The following is a 25,126-nucleotide window of genomic DNA, read 5'->3' on the forward strand; positions in this document are numbered from 1 at the left end:
TGGGTCAGGTGATGGTCAGACACCTGTGGCTGAACCTGGCCGATATGCAGGATGCTGAGCGGACCCGGTTCCTCGACACCCCCATATCCCAGGCCGGCCTCTTCGGCGGTGCGGTTGAGGTTCCCACCATACCCTTTCGAGACCAGGTGGTGAACCTGCAAGCGCTGCCATCGGAGGAGGCAGACCCAGCCTTGGCACTGCTCTGTCCAGTACGCGCCCTCCGTGCTTACGTAGCCAGAACGCAGTGTTTCAGGACCTCAGACCAGCTCTTTGTCTGTCATGGTGGGAAGCTGAAGGGAAAGGCTCTCTCCAAGCAAAGGTTCTCTCACTGGATAGTGGACGCCATTGCTTTGGCATACCAGCAGCAAGGTCGACCGTGCCCCCTTGGTATGACGGTCCACTCCACCCGGAGTGTGGCCGCCTCTTGAGCTCTAGCGCATGGCGCCTCGCTGACAGACATCTGCAAAGCTGCAGGCTGGGCAACACCTAACACATTCGTGAGATTCTACAATCTCCGAGTGGAGACAGTTTCTTCTCATGTACTCGCTTCAACCAGCCGGTACTAGATTCTGCTCAGGTGTCTTCGCTTGCTCACCATTCTTCTCCACGGACGGGATATGTGCGATATTCTCCTCAGGTGAGCCTAATAAGCCCTGAGTTTCCTCCAGCGCTGTTGACGTCAATGCCAGAGTTATGCCACTGGCAGCTTTCACGTTGGCCAGGTGCCTCCATGTGCATGGTTCCCCCTGTGGGCGACCCCCACATGTGTATTTCCACTGTAAGCCTCTCTGAGCATGTGTCTTTCCCTTGGCAAGCCATCTTGCCACCCCTGGGGTTGAAATATTCCACCTGCGGCTGGACACCCCAGTGATTCTTCATATGCAGCCCCTCCGGGTCATACATGTATTCTTAAGTCCCCCCCCCCACCCTCTCGGTTACGTATGTAACCTTCGTTCCCTAAGTTGGGAACGGAGACGTTACATCTCCCTGCCACTTCCGCTGTACCACTGGAAACGTTCAGTCTCGGCTCCTCAGCGAGAAAACATACTGCGCTATGCCGGCGTACTTCCTAATATACCCACGAGGTGGGGCGGAGTTATGCATGCAAAACCCGCAGACCCAAGGCATTTTCATTGCCATTGGCTCATTTTCTATATCTCGAAGTTGATAGGCTTTCAATGCGAAACCCCCATTTCGTCATCACTGACGTAACGTCTCCATTCCCACTCAGGGAACGAGGGTTACATACGTGACATTCTCTGATGTTGTTGATGTTTTTACATGGCATGCAAGGAAAAAAAATAAACATATTTTTGCTATTCAGTGTTCTTGGTATAAACTGTGGTGTTGTGTGTGTGTGTGTGTGTGTGTGTGTTAGAGTGGCGTATTTAGCTGGTTGTTTGGTCAAGATTCTTCATGACAATCAGCCAGAGCTCAAAATCACCAAACAGGATTTCCTGTGTGTTCAGATCGCTGGACTGTGTCATGACTTGGGTGAGTAGCACTAATGCACATGGAAAGTGAAAATAATCCACTATTCAGTGTTTTGTGTTGTGTTTTTTGTATTTGTCATGGAGTCTAAACTCACCCAAACCCTTGTCAAATCGAGCATTGATTTATGATAACCATACCAAGAATTATCCAGTTTCTCTTTATTTTTTAGGTCATGGTCCATTTTCCCATGTATTTGATGGTCTGGTTATTCCTAAAGCAAAAACAATGAAAAAAATAAGAGGTAAGTGTCTGTGGACATGTACATTTCTTACTCATGTTATTGTTACATTTGGACATGGAGAACTCAAGCCATGTATGTCTGGGAAATTGAAAGAGTTTGTTAATGTGCATAACATGACTTACAATCCACATGAGACCTGCGTTTTTTTCTTAGGCTTGCCTGATGACATCCCTGAGAAGTGGAAGGTGAGAATGAACACATTGCTCACACACACTCAGTGCCATTGGTTTCTGTAATATATGTATTTATGATTTCATCTGTCTTTGTTTCTTTACTGCAGCATGAGCAGATGTCAGTGCTGATGTTTGATGACATTGTGAAGAGTTTGAAGACTGAGAATGAGAATGTGTTGAAAGAGCACGGACTGGATGATAAAGACGTCACCTTCATTAAAGAGTTAATCGAAGGGGCTGAAGATTCAGTTGCTGAGGTTCATACTGATACTTCATCTGCTATTGATGTGTTAGCATGAATGAAGCCTCATTTACATACAGCCTTTGCTTTTCTTTTCAGTGGACATACAAGGGCAGAGCTGAAGACAAATCCTTCCTGTATGAGATTGTGGCAAACAAACAGAACGGCATTGATGTGGACAAATGGGACTATTTCGCACGGTACATATTATTAGGCATTTTGCACAGATGGTACTATGATGTAGAATCTATTATAACTTTGAGCCAAATTATCCTCTCATTTACATATCTTTTTTATATTTCTATTTAATGTTTATTTCTCAGAGACTGTCATCACCTCGGCATTCGAAACAGCTTTGACCATCAGCGTCTGCTGAAGTTCGCTCGAGTCTGTGAAGTGAACAGGAGAAATCACATCTGCTTTAGAGACAAGGTGCCTACAATTATCTACAATTTAATCTACTCTATTTTAGATTTATATTCTCTGCTTAAAACTTCAGGTAAAAAGTGGCATTAGCTGTTGAATGTGAACACTGCATTATGGGAACTGGATCTGTGACTCTGGTGTTTGTATGTCTAACAGGAGGCAGATAATGTTTATGACATGTTTCGCACTCGATACACTCTCCATCGCCAGGCCTACCAGCACAAGATCTGCAACATCATTGAAGAGATGTGAGTCTCTCTGTTTGCAGTGAATATGAGATTTCACAGTATTTAACCTGCTGCATGACTTATTCTTCTTACACAAATTCAGCATTAGACTGTGATTCGTCAAATGTTGGAAACACTAACTCAAATGTGTTAGGTTTGCAGAAGCGCTCGTACTAGCTGATCGTGATCTTCATAAAGAGAAACCTGAAGATATGCTGAAGATTTCTGAAGCCATAAAGACAGCAGAGGAATACAGCAAACTCACAGGTCAGCTCAAAGAACAGGTGAAAAACATGTAAACTCAAAGCTAAAAGAGCTAAAGATATACCGGATTACCATAATCACGATAAACATTCTCTTATGAAACATGTGGTTATGTGTCTCAGGACATTTGAAATAACATGTATAATAATGAATCTTCTGTTGTTCAGATGAGATCTTTGAGCAGATCTCGTCCTCCATTGCTACAAACCTGCAGAAATCCAGAAACATCCTGGACAAGATTGTCAGGAGAAAACTGCCAAAGTTTGTGGGAGAAGCTCATCTGACTGAGGAACACAAGTCAAAGGTTGGAGAGAAACTGAAAAACACTGATTTACTGTTTGATTAACCTTATAAAACTAACAAACCCTCTCAAATCTGAAAATCCAGGAAATTCTGATGAAATCATGGAAAGCTGCAGTGCAGAAGTACAAACCCACTGACCCGACTGTTTCTCTGAACGCTGAAGAATTACCAGTTTATGTAAGTTATATCTTATTTCAGAGCTGATTTACATACTTAAACCAGATTACATGTGTTTAGTGACTAAGATGCATGTTTTTACACTGAAATAATACAGAATTGTTTAGTGAATCTCATGCTCTCACAAGCTCAGGTGGTTGATCTGGATCACGGCATGAAGGACAAAAACCCCATTGAATCCGTTTATTTCTACAGCAAGAGGAATCCCAACCAAGCTTCAACCATTAAAGATTATCAGGTACTCATGACACTCAAACTGTTTTATTTCAGATCTTAAAGATTATCAGGTATTCATGACACTCAAACTGTTTTATTTCAGATCATTGCATAATCTTTCCAAATTTGTGCCATTTATTCCTTTATAATGTTCTTTTGTTAAACCAATTGGACTGGAGCTTGAACTGAGTCTTGTTGGGCTCAGTGAAGTTTACAGTGTACTTCATTTACTCTATGATTGAGTCTCTTTATAAAACTCATCGTGTGTGATATTTGTCTTGTGTTGACAGTTGTCCAGTTTCCTGCCAAAGAAGTTTAATGAAGAGCTTGTCAGAGTTTATTACAGAAGAACTGATGATCAGACAGTTGAAGATAAGATGGAGGAGAAGAAGAAGGTGGAAGAGGCTGAGAAGTGCTTTAAGAAGTGGTGTAAAGACAATTTTGGACTCCGTGTATGATTTATAATATCTAAATTTTATGGCTGCAGAGTCGGTTTGTTTAATGAATGAACTACTGAGACACTTTATCATGAAGGAGATGAAAGATCATGTCTGTGCTATTGAAGAAATGTACAGATTATGAAAGTATAATGGAAAATATTTTAAAATCAAGGCATGTTAATTATATAATGGGAATTGCATTTATATTCAGTCAGAGGAAGAACTTGTCATTGATTTATAATGTGTGAAGCAAAGCCAATCACTGCTTTTAAAAAAACAGGGCCAGTTTAATAAGAGCTGGTTATCTGGGAAATGTGGGTCAAATTCATCTCATGCAATTTCAGGGGAATTATGAAAACAAATATATGCTTTTTAACTTATTTAAACTCATTTCAGTGTTTTACCACACATCAAAATTCCATCTATAGTTGAACAGTGATTCACTCTCTATTATTTAATAAATGTAATTTTGTTCAATCTTGTTGATATTTCTGCTGCACAAATATCCTCTTTTTACCATGAATGAAAAATAAATGTCAACAAAGAAAAAAAAAAAAGTCACATTAAAGGACAATATGAGCAATTAATCTGCATATTAACAAAAACTAAATTCATTCATATTTTCTATTTATATATTTTTTAAACATTGTTGAGTTGTTTCTACATGCAGCAACATGTAATCAATCAATAAAATATTATGAATAAATGTATATTATTTTAAGAGGGCATGCACTAAATAAACATTCATTCATAGTTTTTTGGTTAGTTCTCTTAAAATTTCACGCATTTACGTTTAAATTTAAACACAATTTCTCTACTTTTATTATGAAAATAGTATAAATGCAGATTTTATGACAATTTGAATTTATAAAAGTTGAAAAGTAATTTAAATTATTTAAAACTGTAAAATTATGACTTTATTATAGAGATATTATAGTTTTCATTAATATTTTGAATTTGTTTTTATTTTTATAATTCCAGTTTTCCTTTTAATTTTAGTTAAAAGTTTTAGTAATTTTACATTTTTGACATTTTAGTATTATGTTTTTGTTTGTTTAAGTTTTTTTGTTTTAGTTTGAGATATTTTAGTACATCAGGTTAAAATAAATGAAAATGAGAAATTCAGCCTTTGGCAACTAGCAAAATAAAATACGATTTTGTATATTTTACTTCAGATAATGTTTATTTTAATTCATGTACAGAAAATGTTTGTTCATGGTTTTAGTTTTAGGGAACTTGGCCAGTAGTAACACCTCAAATGCACTCTTTTATTTATACATTTATGTTCATTTTAACCTAAAAAACTTAGTGTTGAAATATCAAGTTGATGAACATGTTCTATTTTAGAGTTTTCTCTTCATTAATAAGCACTTGTCATGTTTGCAGTTGTGGTATATGTGTGCTGTTTTGGCAGTATTTCCACAGATGATCAGATGAATTATTGTGTGATTTCCTCCAGAGACCAGCAGAGGACTCGACTACTCTGTGCTTTCATTCCCCTGATTCATTCTTTCACATCAGTTTCAGTTCAGTTTGCATTTGTTGGTTAAAGGCAACAGTCTTCTGAGTCTCCATGAATGAAGGATAAAGCTACAATAGAGGCCTGTAAAAATCCCTTCATAGAGCCTTTACACACAGCCAGTGCTTTTGAGGTTGTGTTTATATGAATATATTGATGTTTCTGAATTGTGCTCAGCATAAATCTGGAAGTTTGGGGTTATTTCTTTCATTCACGTACAAAACACAAAAACAGGTATAATTCAACATTTTTAACACTCAAAATCATTCTGAAATTCTTAAACAATGCTTTAAAACCAGCTCAATCTTTGTGAAATCAGCTTCAAATTCTGAATAAATATATACAAATATACTGTACGTCTGTGATTTTATAGCAATTTTAGTCCAAATTATTTTGTGAAATATCTTTTGCATGAAATAAAAATGTTTTAGTTCAGTACTTACTTTACAGTAAACTTAAAGTCCTATAGCTTGTATACACTTACATTTTTTTGAAGTGTTTTTAGAGAACAACTTTAGATCTGCATTCATGATCTACAACTGTTTAAGTTCAGATATATCAGTTCAGACAGACGGTGAGAGTTTACAGGTTAAACAGCTTGTATAGTTTGTATGGCTTTCAAGTTTTTACTTTTTGAATCTCAACAATGGTGACATGCTTCATGCTGCAATGCATGTTGGGAGAAAACATAGTATAAATCTCCCAGCATGCAGCATGAAGCATTTCTCCATTGTTGAGATTCATATGCTGACTCTTGATGTCTGAATTTATCTCTATAGATTTATTTTCTCTACATTATATTTCAAATAAAAATTCAGAATATTTGATCTGTAGTAGGAAAGCATCATCAGGTGTCTTCAATAATGTTCAATCATCACTCAATTAATCACTTAATCATCTGATTAACTCTAACTTACTTTAAAACCCTGCTGTTAGTTCGCATATAAACACAGTTCAAGTTCAAGTTAATTTTATTTCTATTGCACATTCACAACAGCCACTAGGCTGAACAAAGTGCTTTCCAGACCAACCAGAGAGATAACATGACATTATACCTGCATAACAACACATAAAACACAAATAAAAGCATCAAAGCAGAGAGGTGTTATATTTAACTCTGGGGATTTCTACAACATCCAGATTTGATTAATAAATGTGCATTGCATGCTATCAGTAGTTTGACAGAGAAAGGTTTTGTCTGATCCGCTGCTCACTGTATGGAAATGAGTGTCTTTTTGAGGAAACATGCAAACACTGTCAGTCCTGCAGGACACTGATATCCATCTTTTAGATCAGTTACAGAGATGAAGCTGTGAGGACACTGGATCTGTGACAGAATAAAATCAGCTGATCTTTATCTCTCCTTCATGTCTTTGGCACTTTACAATTCCTGTCTGTTCTGAACACAAAGCAGAAGAAGCTCCACATCATTCAATATCCAAACATTTGCATCAGAGATTAAAGGCATTTTTCTATTTTATTCAGGGTTCCTGCGCAGTTTGGAAAAATAATTGTGTTTCCAGACTTTTTCCCGTATTCTGTTTTCTAAAATATAAAATTAAGAATTTCTAATAATAAATTTATGATTCAAGCTGAGTGATTTCATGGCAAAAGTGTAGTGATCATTTAGTGATCGTCAAACACAACTGAACTAATTCAAGGTTCACATTTTCATTACACAAATCTGTTTATATTTAAGAGTCTTCTTTGACCTTCAGTAAATGAATGTGTGTGTGCCACTCAAACCAGCAACAGATAAAGGAGTGAACGATCATTTCATTCAGACTGTACTTTCCTGTTTGGTGATCATTCAACATCAAACCACGATTAAAGCATCAAACCGATGTGTTGCAGGTGAATATGTCATCACTACACTGACAACAAATACCCATATAAATTCATTAGACAATACATGAGATCAGTGAATCTGAAACCTCTAGACGATGATTGTGATCATTAACAAACAGCCACTGTCATCTGATCCTGTTTTCTTTCAGATTTATTGCCATGGCAAATGTATCTTAAAGACACAGCTATCACAGCCAAAGAAAATCTATTGTTCACGGGTCAAGAGCCCAACTAAAGCAAATACTGATCACCATCATGGTGACATCAAATGAAACAATAAAATGACATCCAAACCTCTTTTTTCTATACTATCTTCTAAATTATATTCTATACTATTTTACTATTTCTAACCTATTCAATGTATTCAATAAAACATCAACATCAAAATCTATGTTAATTTCCAACAATAACTTTTGTAAATGTATGAAAATAAATTTGGTGTGTAAACTGGTTTCACACTCAGTGTGGCTGGAAGTCAGTTGTAGTTCTTGTGTTTCTCTTTTTTCTTTTTTCCTTCAGTGATTCTGCTTATCAGGTGTTCATCAGTTTCTCAATTCACTCACTTCTTTTCATTCACTCTGTCAAGTGGACTATATTAGTGAACTAATGTAGTGAATAGTGAATGAGGGTATATGGTGTGATTGGGAACACAGTCTCTGAGTGTCGACTTTGAGCGCTGTTAATTCACAGTATATTCCTGTAGGCTATTTTCTCGAAAACTACAAATAACCCAGAATGCATTGTTTTCTACGGTATATTACTGTTTTAATGGAAAATGGTATGATATTGTCAGAATTTGCTTTTCTGATATTGCTTTTTTAAAGCAAGGGTTAACAGTGCAGGTAATAATATTAATACAATGAAAACAATTATATTTTTTTGCAAATGTTTATGCAAATCTCTAGAGATAGATCAATGCTCTAATGAATAAAGACAGTTTATATATATTAATATAGCGTTGAATCTTCTAATACCAATTATAAGTTGATAACAAACGATAGCTTATTAATTAGCCTACATTACTTTGCATGAAAAACAGCTTTATGTTGTTATCAAGAGAGCGCTCAATCTCTATAGGCAGACCTTTTCCTTCTAAATATTTTGAAATTGAGTCTATAGCCTACAGTTAAACTTATGATTTCTGATGTTGTTTTGAGTGTTTTAGACAATTATGTAAAGTAAACTATAATGAATAAACATTTTTTGTTTGACTTGACTGAGGCGTGATTAGTCGTGTCGTATTTTCTTTAATTTTAATTGTCATTTTTATTGATGAAAATGTTTAGAATACCTATTAGAATGGTATAAAAATTGATATACACAAAATGGAATGGCATTACATCTATGGGAAATTACATGACAGATAAAAACAGACAAAAAGAGAAGTTTTTAAACTCAACTAACTCTGTCAGAGTGATGGATATCTTAATAGTTATCCAACTTCTGCATATCTATCATGTTACAGTGCTTCGTGTAAACTTAAGGATTACATTAATACTATAATGGATGATAATTGCACTAATTTGGGCAGTGCATGGAGAGAGTCGATCACTGAAGACAATAGAAACCATAGAGAACAGGAACAGAAAATACAAAGAACCAAACTAAACACACAAATACTCACAAAAACTGTGGCCTTGATTTTCTAGTTTAACTGTATTGCATAATATGAACTGAATTCATTTGTATATAGGCAAGCAATTATTTTAAATAAAGCAAAATAGGAATTATTTTAAACCGTTAGTGTTGGAAAGAGGAACTAGAACAAAAAATAGAGAAACACAAGAACTACAACTGACTTCCAGCCATTACACATTATTACACTTATTATTAACCAGTCTGACTTTCTTTCTGTCATGCATTTACAGAAGTTGTTATTGAGATGTTTAATTGAAAATGTTTGGTCTGAAGTCACCATTATGGATATCAGTGTTTGCTTTAGTTGGGATGCTGACCCTTGACTTTTTAACATTAGTTTCTCTCTTGCTGCTTGAACTGCGTTTTTTCAAGTCACACTTGCACGCACGCATGAAAGAATGCACGAGATTCAAGGTCTGTGCTGAATTTATCCAGCCATTCTTTGTGAGGGTCTGATGGTCCAGGGGTGGCAGTCAGAATGTGAACGGTTGCGTTGCCGTCAGGAGGCTCAAGAATGTAATCGAAAGAGACGCCGCAGCTGCACACATGTGCATGTTCTGAAGCGCCGCCTTCAACCATTGTTTATAAATGAGATGTGGGAGGGTCTGACCGCTGAGCTTTTTGATGACTGTAGTAAATGGGCGGGATGGCAGAGTGTATGTACTGCTGCGCGTGCATCTCTCGGTGTGGAACAGCTGCACTTTAATTTTGTTGTAACTGTCTTGCATATCGCACCACTTGAACATTTTGTTTGTGATTGAAAAAACAGTATTCAGCAGAAACGATGTGCACCACTTGAACAAAAATTGCATCTCATACAGATCGTGATGTTCATTATGCATGACGGCCCCTGAGCGATTGCTGAGCTTTGTCTTGTCTTTACAGCAGAATATGTAAATGCATTCATCCTGCTTCTTTTTAGTATGGTCACTGACCACATGGTACAGGACATTCGGCACTACCCCGTTCCAACTCCGCAATGTACAAAGGTTCTTCACCACAGTCATTCAGATCCTTACAGACACGACTGTAAAATAAAGACCAGTCTTTATCAGGAAAGACCAGACAGGGGTCTTCTCCCGGTATAAATTCGCCGACGCTGTCAGCTGTGTAGAGCTTAACAACTCGAGATCGTTTATGACCCAACCTGATGTCAGAGCTCAAAATAACCCTCAGGACTTCCATTATAACGTGTCAAAGTTAGAAATGAATCAGTGAACATATTATACTCACAAGGTCATAGACATTCCAATTATACCCAAAATCAAAGGTGACAATGGCATGGAAATGGCATGGCATGAACATATGACATAAGTAAATCTGGTTAGTAATAAGTGAAGCTGGTAATGCTGTTTGTGGAGTTGTTTAATGAAGTTGGAGCCTGACATCTGATGTTTACACGTCAACCCAATTTTCATTTTCAACCAAAATGTGACGTCTGAGTGATGTTGGAGTCCATGTCCAATAACATTTCTAGCTGGGGTGACTCACATTGTGGCCATAATATGGTTACACTTTTAGCTCACTGTGAACTCAGATTGTGTTCATATGGAGAGATCACTGTGAGATCAATGTGTTGACTGGGAATACAGTCCCATGTTGATATATAGTGTTTATAAAATTTGCTTAAGCAGAATGTCATCAAATTGCCTTTATTTTCACATCCATGTTTCCATCATTGAATTCTAGCAGAAACTTTCACCCAGGGAGACTCAAGCAGATTCCTGACACGAGAGAGTTTATGAAGGTTAAATAAGTCAAACATCATACTGATTTATATTTACATGTGTTTTATATTTATATTTGCATGTGTTTTATATTTACATGTGTTTGTTTATTCGTTTAACAGGTTTTTTTCTAGCCAACGTAACTTACAAATGAGGACAAGTGCAAACGGCAGTGATTCACTGGAAGGAGAATAAACCATTGAAGCGCTGCAATATTATGGATTAACTTTTGCACAATACTTTATTTTTTTTATTTTCTTTCTTTATCATTTTACTGACAAAGATTTTCTCTTATTTTACTCTCATAAATTACACAATAGTAAACACAAAGCCTGGAGTGATTGTGAAAAGTTAAAGTTTGTATGAATACAACAACTTATTTGCTTGTCATGAGATCACGACATTGCAGTGGATCAGAGATTACATGGATCAGTCCTTGCACATGTTCAGTTTGTGTGTGATCCTGATAGAACAAAACAGCCAAACCACTTACAAACAGCACTCACATCTCATCGCTAATGCCAAGCCCTATAGACACACACCAGTGTTCTGATGAAATTAACAATTGGAAGTGCATGGGAATATCGCTGGCTTCAAAGAAGCATACAATACAAACATCAAATTATTTTGTTTTTATATTAACTGATATCATTTTGCATTCAGTTTTGTATGTTTGATTATCTCACAATTCTTTTCTTTTTTATTCTTTCTGTCTTCCACAACTACTGCAAATATCCTTTCATGTTTGATTTATATGCATTTGGTTTTCTTTCCAGTTCTCTTTGTTATTTTATCAATCTTATACCCTAACAAAAGCAATGTTTGGTCTTGTGGGTGGGAAAGATTGTCTTCATATTTACTGACGAGCGTCTTATTTTGGTTCTAGAAATGTAAAAAAGTAATATCATGTTGCATTTGATTTATTATGTTTAAAAAATATATCAACCATTTTTTTTAAATCTCCAGATTCAATAAAAACAGCAAAGGTTTCTATTCTTGAAGTGAAATATGCTGATCTAGGTGGTTTTATTCAACACCACTTTAAGATAAAGCAGTATTAATAATGTGGCTGTAAAGGTTTTCATCTTCACTGTAAAATCCAACAAAACAAACACTTTTTTAGTTAACTTTACTTAATGTCTGAACTTAATTGAAAAAATCTAGTAACTAACTATTCACATACTATGCCTTTTTTACACAGAAAACCCAAGTTAAGATTAATTGATTTGAGTGCCATTTTGTCAAGCAAAAAACAAACAAAAACAGGCCAATTCTTCATGGACACTTCTCTCATTTCCTCCACTTCTGCAGTTATTGAGTGCTGAGGTGTTCCTCCTGAAGTAAACGATCATCTCCACTGTTCAGAGTGAGTTCAGCTCCAGGTTGTTGTGACAGTTGTTTGACCTTTTGTCTGTAAGCAGACTCGTCACCATTTTGGATAAGGCCGATGTGTGTCTTCAGGAGCTTGACAGAGGAATGTTTGGAGGAGCAGTCGTGTGTGTACGGGAGAAGAGCAGCAGAGACAACACAACCCTGAGGAGCACCAGTGCTGATAGTGAGAGTTTCTCCAGTCTCACGAGCTGCTTTCTGTCCGTCAGAAAGCTGGAGATCCACTGACAGATTGAGGTCGGCATGGAGAGCTGAGTCAGTTGTGAGAAGATTAGGCATGATGGTATTGAAGGTCAAACTGAAGTCCACAAATGAGATCCATGCGTAAAAACCCAGGTCTATCGAGATGTTGCAGGATATAATGCAATCCCATGTTAATAGTGTATATATAATTAGCTTAAACAGAAAGTCATCAAATTGAAAATTCCTGTAAAAGTTTTTTGCATTTTATTTAAATTAGGATATTTTACTTTATTTTTACGGTTTTTGTTTGGCAGCCAAAGCACTAATGTTTTACATTGTGTAGGAAAGTATCATCAGGTGTCTTCAATAATGACACCTCTCTTTTTTTTTCCTCTCCCTCTCCTCCCCCTTACCTCCCCTGCTTTGCTCCTCTTGTCTCATCTAGTCTACTGTCTTGTACTTTGGGAGACTCTCTCCGCACTGCTCTCCAAACTAAAAAAACATGGATTTGATCAACTGGTCTCTCAACGCAATTGACACCTTCTCAATGAGAATCTTGGGTTCGGGGGAACCTGACTGCCCTGCCGGAACGTTCGCAGCTGGCTACACGATGGACACATAGGAGAGCTGGCGGCTCTTTCTGTATTGGGGTGTACAATAGTGATGATGATGTGATGTGGAGTACCATTCATTCACATTAATAATTGCATGACAATTTGTAATATTCTTCTTATTATTATTATGATTTTTATTATTAATGACGCTTATTGTTATTTAGAAGAATTGTATTATTATTATTTAAAAGAAGAAGAATGTCATTTTTATTATTTTGTCAGTCTGAATTATTTTTTGGTCATTGAAAGCCTTTCATTACTGAACCCCGTCCGTGCGCACCTGCCGGGCCTAACCCGTATATAAACGCCTCGTCCGTTTGGGGAGGTGCGCGCGCAGTCTGCGGAGACTCACGCTGCGGAGCCAGGCGAAAGTATAAACAAGGCTTGAAACGTCAGGTAAAGCGCACAGGCTCGCAACTGAAGGAATACATATGCCTACAAATCAAATGCTTTGGTAAAGTCACACAAATTAAACACTGAAGTCCATGTTGCACAAAAATAAACACTGAAGTTTATAATTACTATGTTGTTGTTTTTTTACAGTGGGTCATAATATATCATATCTTTTAGTTTGTCAGTGCGTTTTGTGGTGTTAGGAATTGTTTTTCTGCGCATTTCCGTACGTGCGTACACCACCTCCTGAGCTGGCGTAGGATTTGAGCGTGCCGTACGCCAACGTCCATATTGATAAATCTCAAAGTCAACGTGGTTTTGGGTGTACGCTTGAAATTTGGTGTACGCACTTTTGATAAATGAGGGCCACTGTATCTGTGTCTCATTTCAAAGGCTTCTTTCTCCAGAGGTCACATTTGTCGGCCGCATATGTCATAAAGGATTTCTTATTTCAGAACAGTAACATTATAAAAGTTACAGTTATTCATAATAAAGCATAGATTGTTGTAATTTCTTAATGACTTTGTAATGGTCAGTTTACTGAAATGAAGCCGCTTCAATGACGTGACAAATGAAAGGAGGACTCAGCCTTCGAAATGAGACACAGATAAAGTCTGAAGTGATCTAATACATTTACATGTGTGCCAGTTAAGCCCATCTGTGTTATCAATAAGAATACATATTTTAATGCAAATGTAAATTATTCATAGAAATAAAATGCAACATTTTGGTTAATGTTCTGAGCTCTATGAATTCATTTAATAGAGTTTTATGAGAGAATCAATGTTATTGGAAACAACAGGAATCAATGGAGCCAACTTGACAAAAAATATATCATGTATTATAATCACAGTGTATTATAATTGTCCTTTTTGGCTTTAGAAAAGTGAAGAAAATAAATAAATAAATAAAACAGCAAAAATCATGCTTGACAAAATGTCACTCAAACCAATCAGTCAATTAATCTGAACTTGGGTTTTCTGAGTAAAAACAGCATAGTATGTGAATAGTACAGATTACTAGATTTTTACAATGAAGTTAAGACACTGAGTAAAGTTAACTAAAAAGTGTTATTTAGAATCCCTGTTGGATTTTATCTTTCAGATTAAATAAAAACAGCAAAAACTCTTAAGATAAAACAATATTAATTATGCGGCTGTAAAGTTCATCATCTTGTTTCAGGGAGGATGCTGTGATTGGATCGAACTTGTGATGAAGAGAAGAGAACCGGCAGCAGCATTTTTATTTTTTACTTTTTATACTGTAAATCCTTGTTGTTGTTTTAGTTATATTTGTAGCTCTATTGTTTATTTAAAGACACAGAAGCTTTAATTTCATTCTTTATTTTGCAAAGTCCATTGCAACAGTGACGTGTAAAAGAGTGAAAGCTCACAGTGGAAACAAACAAAGATCAGCTGTTCATCTACTGAAGCTGCGTCACCTGTTCTTCACACAGAACCTGTTTCACTACAGATACTTCATTAAAGTCAAACACAGAATTATCTGTTTATGTGAACATTTACACACCTTACAGATTGAACCTGCTCAGGTGCGTATTTTAGATGGGTGTTAGTGTGTCTTTTGTTTTTCAGGACATTACCTGTCACATCTACTAACAAGACACACCTGACATGAACAAAAGTTTAAAAGCAAAGGTATAAAAAAAACAAAAAAAAACAATACCACCTATGAAACCAGCAAACCTGTTACATACACGCACAGTATTTGTCAGAATTACTTGGATTTATAAATGCTTATTGTGAGGTGTAATGGAAAAATCATTATCATGATGAAGCAGACACCCAGTCAAAGCAAGAGAAGACTGTTGGAGAAAGATTGCTGATTGTTAATGTGTAAGTTAAACAAATACGTTCTATATTTATGTAAAATTATGTATGTATATATGTATGTTTAGCCTATATGTGTAATATAGCCTATAGCCTATTTTTATAATATAAAAAATGTGCATGTATGTACTAAGAAAGATTAATATTCATTGATTTTTAGATGCAACCCCAACTCCAAATGTTCTTGGCAGCAGATAAAGACAAAATATATAATTCAAAGTGGTGAGTATTTACCACAACCTTTTATTACTTTTGTGAACATTTTATCACAAACACTTGTTTGCAGCAAACAAAAATAAAGAGTTAAATTCAGAAAACCAGAATACACTGGCGGAGGAGTTGGCTCTGAGTAGGCAATAAGGGACGGCCGATTATGGATGGGATTACAGGTGCTGTACAATCTGACCCTGGTGCTGGCTCCTCTAAGCAAGTAACACTGGGTACGTGTGCAATACATTACTACTTTTAAGTTTTAAATATGGCTGACTGTATGTTCTGCAGTAGAGGGAAATACAGTGTCCCTGTTGAAGCCAGCACACATACACAATCTCCCACACAGAGGTCAGTATGCAGCAGACAGAACACCAAACATAACCCATGCTTTACAACAGTTATGCTTTACATTGGCCTATTTTTATTTATTAGGGTGGAGGAAATGATGAAGACACTCTGTCTGTGTGTTCTCAGACAGTTGCTGATGTGAATGCACTGGGCTTTTTATTATGGAAAACATTTGAATGTGTGGCATAAAAAAGGGACTGGCCCTTACACATCTCTTTTATTGTAGGATTTTTCACAACCTGACCCAGAAACTGAGGCCTCTACCTCAATGGGCTTCAGAAGAAATGTGAACAAGGTAAGGATTTAAAACCCTTGACATAAATTACAGTCAAGGAACTTTTTGTGATTTGATGAGCCTCCAGAAAACTTGTAATGATCATGTTTGTGGTGGAATTATGTTGGTGGAAACAGACTCAGTCAGGGCCCTGTACAAAAGGAGTCTTGAACTAGACTGCACACTAAAGGAGACTTGAACTAGACTGCACACTAAAGGAGACTTGAACTAGACTGCACACTAAAGGAGACTTGAACTAGACTGCACACTAAAGGAGTCTTGAACTAGACTGCACACTAAAGGACTCTCAAACTAGACTGCACACTAAAGGAGTCTCGAACTAGACTGCACACTAAAGGAGCTGGACTGTGAGCTGAGAAGGCTCCAAAAAAAAAAAAAAAAAGGAGATCAAACAGCTGGATAAAACTGATCTCAGTATGTGAACTTATTTAACCAAGTAACACTTTAGTATGAATATTCATTAATGCAACTTTCTCTTGCTCTCTTTCTCCCTCCCATCCCACAAAACCAATAAAACAGTTTGAGACCTATCTGCAGTTTCAATGTGCTTTTATTAAGTGTAATATTGTATGGTGATTGCATCTACATCTGCACCAGCGGTCAAGTGTGATCGGGTCAGTTTCATCGGGGAGAAGCTGGTTTTGTGGTGTTTCTCGCTCCTTTCTAATGGTGGCTATAATATGCAGAATGGCACATACAGCCACTATCTGTGATGCCTGCTCTGGTGACTCTGAAGCGCCGAACACAGTTGAAACGTGCCTAGGATGCCAAAGGTCATCTCAGGCTACGTTTACACGGAAACGATCTGAAGAGAAAACGCAAAAGTGATCACTTTTTATTCTGCGTTTAGACGAGCGTTATGGGGGGGAAATCTGCGTGCATACGGTGACGCAAAAGTGTGTGAAATTCAATGTAGTATGCACTCCAGGCGGCTAGGTGGCAATGTGAAGCACTGATCGGTGCCTTCACTGTCTAGCAAACTTTTGCGTTTTTACCATTTAGACGGAAACGCGACGGTGGAGCGTTTTTAAGATTTCCACTCTGGAGGGTGGTTTCACTTTTTTGCGTTTTTAAGCTCCGAAAACGCCGTCGCCGTCTAAACGAAAGGCACATCTGATAAAATATTTTTACGTTTTCACCCGCGAGCGTTCTCGTGTAAACAGGGCCTCAGTCTTCACTCTGGTTTCACTGAGGGCCACATTGAAGCGGTGCTGTGGCCCTATCTGAGGGTCATGATAGGGGGTTATTGTGTAGGTTTTTCTATCTCAGTTCAAATTAACAGTGTTTTGTACTGTACCAAATTTAACTGGCTTTCCTCAAAGCGCTGACACAACACAGACTCATGGAAAATTTGTGAGACAAGCACTGGAGCCAGGCCATTTAGCATCCAAACTTGTGATCATACGTTCATGACCACCACAAGTCGTCTGCAGATGAAATGTTTAGTAGATCATTGTTATATCTGTTAATGGTACTATTAATTTAAAGATTCATCTCACAGAAAATAATCATCTCACATATTCACATCATCTCTACCTGAACATTAAGGCTGTGATAGGACTTCCTATTAACATAATCTGCCTCATGTTCCCCTAGAGCAGTGGTTCCCAAACCTGTCCTGCCGGTGTAACAGAGTTATATATATTGTGTGTGTGTGTGTCTCCACTTGCTAATAATGATCTGTTAAATATTCACACTGAAAGATGATTGGATAGAATAAGGGTCAACAGGGTTTCCTATTGGCTGGCTGGTTCTCTGTGCTGTGTGCACCCTGTGTCGCAGCTATCAGTTCACGTGTGTAAGGCCAGCGCGCCAGAGTGGTGTGACGCAGGCTGAATTATTTTGACTCACTCACCCTGGTTACACGATGTTTTTCAGGAGAATAAAATTGATTGGACCTGATTATTGAAGCACGAGTTTTATTAACACAACACAACGCAGAGGGACAATAAAGACCAGTTACATTGGTGCCGTGATCGGTCTTCTGAGCATCCGCGTCGACCTTGTGACGCCAGGCGGACATCCAGCCATTGGTGCACAGCGGACGGCGGAGGAATACCGCGAGAGGCGAAACTCTGGTCATCGTTGCGGAGCAGACTTTCAGGGCGTCAGCGCGAGGCGGAGCTCGGAAGTGAAGACGAGGTGGTTGCTTACCATACTGCACATGAACACAGAACTGAGTAAAATTAATGGATTGAAACACTGATTGAAAAAAAAATTTAAACGAAAAAAAAAAAACCGATTGAAACTAAAAAAAATAAAATAAAATAAAAAAATAAAAAAAAAAACTAAACAGAAAAAAAAACAAAAAAAACAATTGAAACTGAAAAAAAAATGATAATAAAAATAATAATTTGAAACCGGAACTGGAAAAAAATTGTGATGCATATTATCTGAACTATTTTCTGTTTTGGATGTTACTCTTATTTTAGTGTTTTTCTTTTTTTTTTACACATTTGTTTTGTTTTTCTTTTCTTTTTTGTGGGGGTTCAATAGAGTAACAGAAAATGAAGAAATTTAACACACCAGGTCTGGGAAGAGGGAGAGGTGTGTATCAGACAGATGTAACATTTTCTGTAGGTAGGGGGATTTCCAGCTACCCACTGACTTCCACACCACGGGTAGCCTATGAAAATTGTGGGGAAACGCGTCAAATTGATCAGCCTGAGGTTACTGGGACAGATGTGAATGAGTTAAGGACTTCATCTGCAGAGGGTAGTATTTCGATGGATATGTTGGCCAATGTGGTAAAACAAATAGGTCAATCCATCAGTGAGAATATTGTATCCTGTCTGGAATCCAGAGTAACGGGGTGTGGGGAGGGATCTAGATCAGGACACGCTGGCAGCAGTGCACCCTCTGACATGCAAAATTTGAAGCTGGTATTACAGTCTGATGTTAAAGAGCCAGCTTACTATCGTGGGGATGGTTCTGATAAATGTACGATTTATGAATGGGTGGAATTGATGTCGGTATACTTGCGTAAACGTGAGTATAGTCAAGAATGTCAGGCTGAAGAAGTTCTGAGCCGATTAATGGGAAGGGCTCGAGAGGTCGTTAAAATAGCCCTACGCAACTATGAAAATACTGACTTGAGTACTGGCCCTGGACCTGTTTTTGACATCCTGAAGCAACATTTCGGTGACGCAGTGTACTCTGCCATGCCCTTGGCTGATTTTTATGCCACCTTGCCGCTTAAAGGGGAGAGCTCGTTTGACTATTGGATAAGGCTCAATAGGGCAATTGATGTAGCAGATGACTGTTTGAAAAGACAGGGAAAAAAGCTTGATAATCCATCTCAGGAGGTGACTGTCATGTTCATTAGACATTGCCCAGACCCCCAGTTGCAGCTGATTTTCAGATGTAAACCTCAGCAACACTGGACAGCTGCTGAAGTGCAAGAAAGGTTGGATGAATTTCAGAGGGAAACCAGATATACACGAAATCAGTTGTCATGCTTAGCTCAGAAACAGGAAACCACAATGCAAACCTTACCTTCTGTTCACGACGTGGCTAGCGACTATGAGGTGGCAGCAATTAAATGTAACGCTCCTCAAGTTCAGCAGTCTTTTGCTTGCAGTTCTGTTGAAACCTTAGAGCGCCTAATTACACGACTGGAACATGCGTTGGAAAAAGTTCCGAGTGGTCCAACAAAACCTGCTGAAAACTCTGTGCGACCAAGGGCCAGATATAGAGGGGATGGACGGGGTGCTCTGTTTTGAATGCTATGCCCCAAATCACACACGTTTTGAGTGCCCAAATGCTGTTACTGAGGGTGGTGTTGGGTCTGCGTCTGCAGCATGCCCCCCTGGCCAGCAGGGAAACTGAAAGGCCCGCATGCGGTGGGGGGGAATGATGGGCCTTATGAAACTCCCCAAGTATATGATGTCGATCTCGAATCATTGTACTCTACTGTATGTGAGGAAATCGACCAAAACGTGACTGTCATAGTGCAAAACACACAAAAACTGTCGATGCATGAGGGATTGTTTTATACTGACGTTTTGCTGGAGAACACAGTGACTGTTAAAGGTATGATTGATTGTGGTTCTATGGCTTGCACTTTGAGTTCTGTGGCTGTGTCTAAATTGAAGGATGCTGGTATAGCCTTGAATGGTTCGGTGTCGCCATCTGATGAAGTACTGGTCGGCTGTGGTGGGTCAAAAACAAAACCGATCGGTATGTGTGACTTAAACATGTCTGTTTATGGGTGTACTGTTCAGGTTCCTACCTTAGTTGTAGACGGCCAGGTTGATGACCTCATTGTGGGCAGTAACGTGATTAAACACCTAATCAAAGAGTTGAAAAAGCATGGAGGATTAATGGAGAAAATGAGGTCCAATGTCGATACGAATTCTGAGGATAGCAATCTTATTCAGTTGCTGGCTAACGTTGAGAGGTGGAATGGAACAGTTGTCCCTGACAAGGTTGGCACGGTTAAACTGAAGAATTCAGTCACACTTGAACCTTTACAGGAGCATTTAGTCTGGGCAAAACTCTCTAATCTAAACAATTTGTCAGCTGGCAGTGCCATCATTGCAGAGCCATGCAGTGCTCGCTCAAGGCCCAGAAATATCCTTATTGGTCGCACAGTGGCGAGGTTGTGGGCCGATGGATGGGTGCCTGTTAAAGTAATTAACCCTTCACCGGTGTCCGTTACTCTCAGACGTAATGCAAAATTGGCTGACGTTTATCCGTGTTTGGCATTGGAGGATTTTGATCCTGATGCGAGTGTCACAAACATAGGGTTGCCGTACACAATCAAACAACATACAAACAATGTAGAGTTTCCTGACAATTCAAGTGCTGACAGTTTGTCGGATATCAGTGCACCCAAGGAAGGCTGTGAGTTCAGTGATAGGTTAATGAACCTGGGACTTGCAGATGTTGATTTGAGTTCTTGTCAGTTGTCTTCAGAATGGAAGGAAAAACTTGTTGATCTACTTGCAAAGTACGAATGTATCTTCTCTAGACACAGACTTGATTGTGGCAAGGCTGAGGGTTATGTACATCGGATAAGGCTCAGTGATGAACATCCATTTAGACTTCCGTACAGACGACTTCCGCCTAATCAGTATGATAAGCTCAGGCAAGCTTTGGATGAAATGGAGGAGAGGGAAATTATCAGAAGATCCAGTAGTGAGTATGCTTCCCCTCTGGTGATTGTTTGGAAGAGAAATGGAGATTTGAGACTCTGTACTGATTTTAGGTGGCTCAATGCTCGAACAATAAAGGATGCCCACCCACTGCCTCATCAAGCTGATGCTTTAGCTGCGCTGGGTGGAAATGTTTTCTTTTCTACTATGGATCTGACATCTGGTTACTACAACGTTGCAGTACATAAGGAAGACCGCAAATACACTGCTTTCACATCTCCTTTTGGGCTATATGAGTATAATCGCCTTCCTCAGGGCCTTTGTAACAGTCCGGCGACTTTTATGAGAATGATGCTCGGAATTTTTGGAGATCAGAATTTCCTGAGTCTTCTCTGTTACTTGGATGATGTGCTTGTTTTTGCCCCAAATGAAGAGTTGGGATTGAAGAGATTGGAGTTGGTTTTTGAGCGCCTGAAATCTCATAATTTGAAATTAGCTCCAAAGAAATGTCATTTTTTGCAACGGTCAGTTAAGTTCCTTGGTCATGTGGTCAGCGAGGCAGGGGTGGCTTCAGACCCTGATAAAATCAAGGTGATTATTGAAATGACTGAGTCAGACCTTATGGATGGAAAAACTGGTGTCCCATCTCAACAGAAGATACGTTCTTTTCTTGGGATGGTTGTATATTACCAGCAGTTTATAGAACAGTGTTCAGTAATTGCAAGGCCACTTTTTCAGTTGATTGCGGGTCCTAAGGCTCAGAGAAGAAAAAAGGGTAGGAAGACCACGTTGAAAAGAACACTCATTGCAGAGGATTGGACTGACGATTGTAGGCAGGCATTTAGTCGTCTTAAACAGGCCCTGATTAATAATGTTTTATTGGCTCATCCGGATTTCAACAGGCCATTTTTAGTTTCGGTGGATGCTTCCAGTAGTGGCCTGGGTGCTGTACTTTCACAAGTGCCAGAGGAGGGGGGTACAGCAAAGCCAGTTTATTTCGCCAGTAAGTCACTTTCGTTCGCCCAGTCGAAATATCCAGCACATCGGCTAGAATTTTTTGCATTGAAGTGGCCGGTATGTGACAAATTCAGTCACTGGTTAAGAGGTCGGCCCTTCACAGTATGGACTGATAACAACCCACTGACATATATTTTGACAAAGCCGAAACTGGATGCTTGCGAGCATAGGTGGGTTGCCAAGTTGGCTCCATATCAGTTCTATATTAGGTACATACCTGGTTCAAGGAATATTGTGGCGATTTAGCAGGGAGCCATTTGTGAAGCAGAGCGCCTTGCATCGTCTTACTAGGGTACCTTATAACTCACTGTTGAAGGAAGCATCAGCAGTCCAAGGAGAGCAGGTTCAAGAAGTTTTCAGATGGTCCGCACACCCTTTTGAACCTGGCACAGAGTCTGGCATTGAGCCAAGTCATGGCATGTTGGCAGTTAATTCTCAAACAGCTGTAAATGGGTCATCTAGTTCTTGGTCCGCAATGGAAGTGTCTGCAGTCATGGAGGCAAAGAGGTCTCATTTGGTTACACCACATTGTGACCTTTTGTTACCACAGTTGATTCACCATGTTGTTCCCACAGATCAACCAAAACTGAAGGGCCTGTCTTACGAGGAGTTGGCTGAGAAGCAGCAGACTGACAACATATTGGCTAAAGTGATTTTCTATGTTGAGAGAGGTAATAAACCGTCTAGTCGTGAGTGTAAACGGGAGCCAGTGGAAGTTGTGAGGCTGCTTAGATCCTGGAGTAAGTTTGAGATGAGAGCAGGGATTCTTTACAGAGTTTCAAGGGATGTAGTGTCAAAGAAAAAGACTTTCCAGTATGTCGTTCCGAAACTGTTGGTGGGGACAGTTTTGAGGGGGGTTCATGATGATGCTGGTCATCAGGGCCAACAAAGGACATTGTATCTGGTGAGACAAAGGTTTTTTTGGCATAAACTTGAGCAGGGTGTGAGAGATTATGTTAAATGCTGTAAGAGATGCGTCTTTGGCAAGTCCCCTGAGCCAGAGGCTAGAGCTCCTCTTGAAAACATTGTCACATCTGATCCCTTGGAGCTTGTGTGTGTTGACTTTTGGTCAGCTGAGGACAGTAGGAATAAGTCAGTAGATGTTCTTGTTGTCACTGATCATTTTACAAAGTTGGCACATGCTTTTCACTGCTCAAATCAGTCAGCCAAAGCTGTTGCCAAACAGTTATGGGACATTTTTTTTTTGTATATATGGTTTCCCCAAACGAATTCACTCCGATCAAGGAGCAAATTTTGAAAGTGCTTTGATTTCTGAGCTATTGTCTGTTGCAGGTGTGGAAAAGTCACACACCACTCCGTATCACCCAATGGGCAATGGAGGGGTGGAAAGATTTAATAGGACTCTCGGTAACATGATTCAAGCTCTCCCCCCTACAGCGAAGCAAAGGTGGCCTAGAAAGTTGAAGTCACTGACATTTGCGTACAATTGTACAATTCATGAAACGACTGGATATGCGCCTTTTCAACTGATGTTTGGCAGGACTCCAAGACTACCTGTTGATGTGGTTTTTGGGTCAGTTTTGCGTGACAATGACATAGTTGACTATGATGAGTACGTTAGGGATTTGTTAAAAGACCTCAAACAAGCGGTGACAATTGCGGGAATGACTGCAGGAAAACAGCTGAAACGACATGCTGCTCTGTATAACAGAAAGGTTAAGGGTGCTCCCGTAGATGTCGGGGATAGGGTATAGTACATTTGTGAAATTTGCTTTTTTTTAAAAAATGTGTTCATGTGATGTCACCCTATCAATATATCTTACCGGCAATTTTATAAAAGCCCTCTTTTATGGACATGGTCGATAAATGTCCGGGGAACATTATTAATTAAACTATTCATGTACTCCTGCAGAGCGAGGACCACCTTGCGAATGGTTTGACAAACCGTGTTTTCCCCTAGCTTCTGTGCGTCACCCACCATGCAAGTATGTACCGTCTTGCAAAAAAACGCAACGCAATACCATTGCGGTACAGTAAGTGCATGAATTCGACGTGTTAAATTCTTTATGTGCGGCTCAAGAAGTTCGCAAAGATAAGACATTCCTTCCGCGGAAAATCTGTATCTTTCATACAAGTAACTATCAGGAAAGGCGAGGGGATTTTGTCTGGCTAAAAACTCTTTCTCTACGAAGTGCTCGTCAAACAATTTGCGCTGAGATGTCCACCGGATTTGGAAGAAAGGGTGAAGTCATTGCAACAGACACTGGGAATAAGTTACGTCACCTATATGTTTCTTTGCTCTCAGCTGATTGGTCAAACTTCAGTCTGAGATCTTGAATCCAGAACATAACCTGCCCCGGAGCAGGTTAGCCGTGCAGCGTAAGATACCATGGCAACGAACACCGATTAAAGCCGAGCTACTTTCATAGTACCTAAAACCCAGGGTTGGCGGAAACTAAGCTGAAACATAGCTGGCTAGCCACCTAATCCGGCTTCATGGTACAGGCCCCGGATCACTTTTTTATCTTTGTTCATCTGGCAGTTATAACTCAGATACAACAGCCAAACAAAATCTAAAGTAAACACATAAGGCTCAAGAGCCCAACTAAAGCAAACAATCATCACTAGGGCTGGGCGATATATCACACGATATTGTTATGCGCATCTCGTCAGTAAAGCCGGTTCCTTGATTAGTAGTAAATCGCCATCACCTGCTTTCAGATGGAGCGGTGTTAAATTAACACTCCTGGGGCTGGGAGTGTATATGAGTCCACACTCAAGAGTGTAAAGTGTTAAAATATGAGTGTTAAATTAACACTCAAGAGTGTTAAAGTTA

The 25,126-nt window shown here is 39.0% G+C and overlaps 1 protein-coding gene across 1 annotated transcript in view; it reads left to right on the forward strand.

Annotated features, from left to right (window-relative positions):
• Positions 1–4,800, forward strand: part of LOC311077576 (deoxynucleoside triphosphate triphosphohydrolase SAMHD1-like) — a 35,565-nt gene extending 30,765 nt beyond the window's left edge. The window contains exons 6-17 of the mRNA XM_084106110.1: positions 1,379–1,494; positions 1,664–1,735; positions 1,889–1,920; positions 2,016–2,165; positions 2,249–2,349; positions 2,473–2,581; positions 2,732–2,823; positions 2,957–3,069; positions 3,234–3,370; positions 3,454–3,546; positions 3,680–3,784; positions 4,053–4,800. Of these exons, the coding sequence (XP_083962236.1) occupies positions 1,379–1,494; positions 1,664–1,735; positions 1,889–1,920; positions 2,016–2,165; positions 2,249–2,349; positions 2,473–2,581; positions 2,732–2,823; positions 2,957–3,069; positions 3,234–3,370; positions 3,454–3,546; positions 3,680–3,784; positions 4,053–4,220 (1,288 nt within the window). The 3' untranslated portion in view covers positions 4,221–4,800. The remainder of the gene's footprint in view (positions 1–1,378; positions 1,495–1,663; positions 1,736–1,888; positions 1,921–2,015; positions 2,166–2,248; positions 2,350–2,472; positions 2,582–2,731; positions 2,824–2,956; positions 3,070–3,233; positions 3,371–3,453; positions 3,547–3,679; positions 3,785–4,052) is intronic.
• Positions 4,801–25,126: the final 20,326 nt, after the last annotated feature.

The sequence above is a fragment of the Abramis brama genome, assembly GCF_963993115.1.
Source record: "Abramis brama genome assembly, chromosome: 2".
Classification (NCBI taxonomy): Eukaryota; Metazoa; Chordata; class Actinopteri; order Cypriniformes; family Leuciscidae; genus Abramis; species Abramis brama.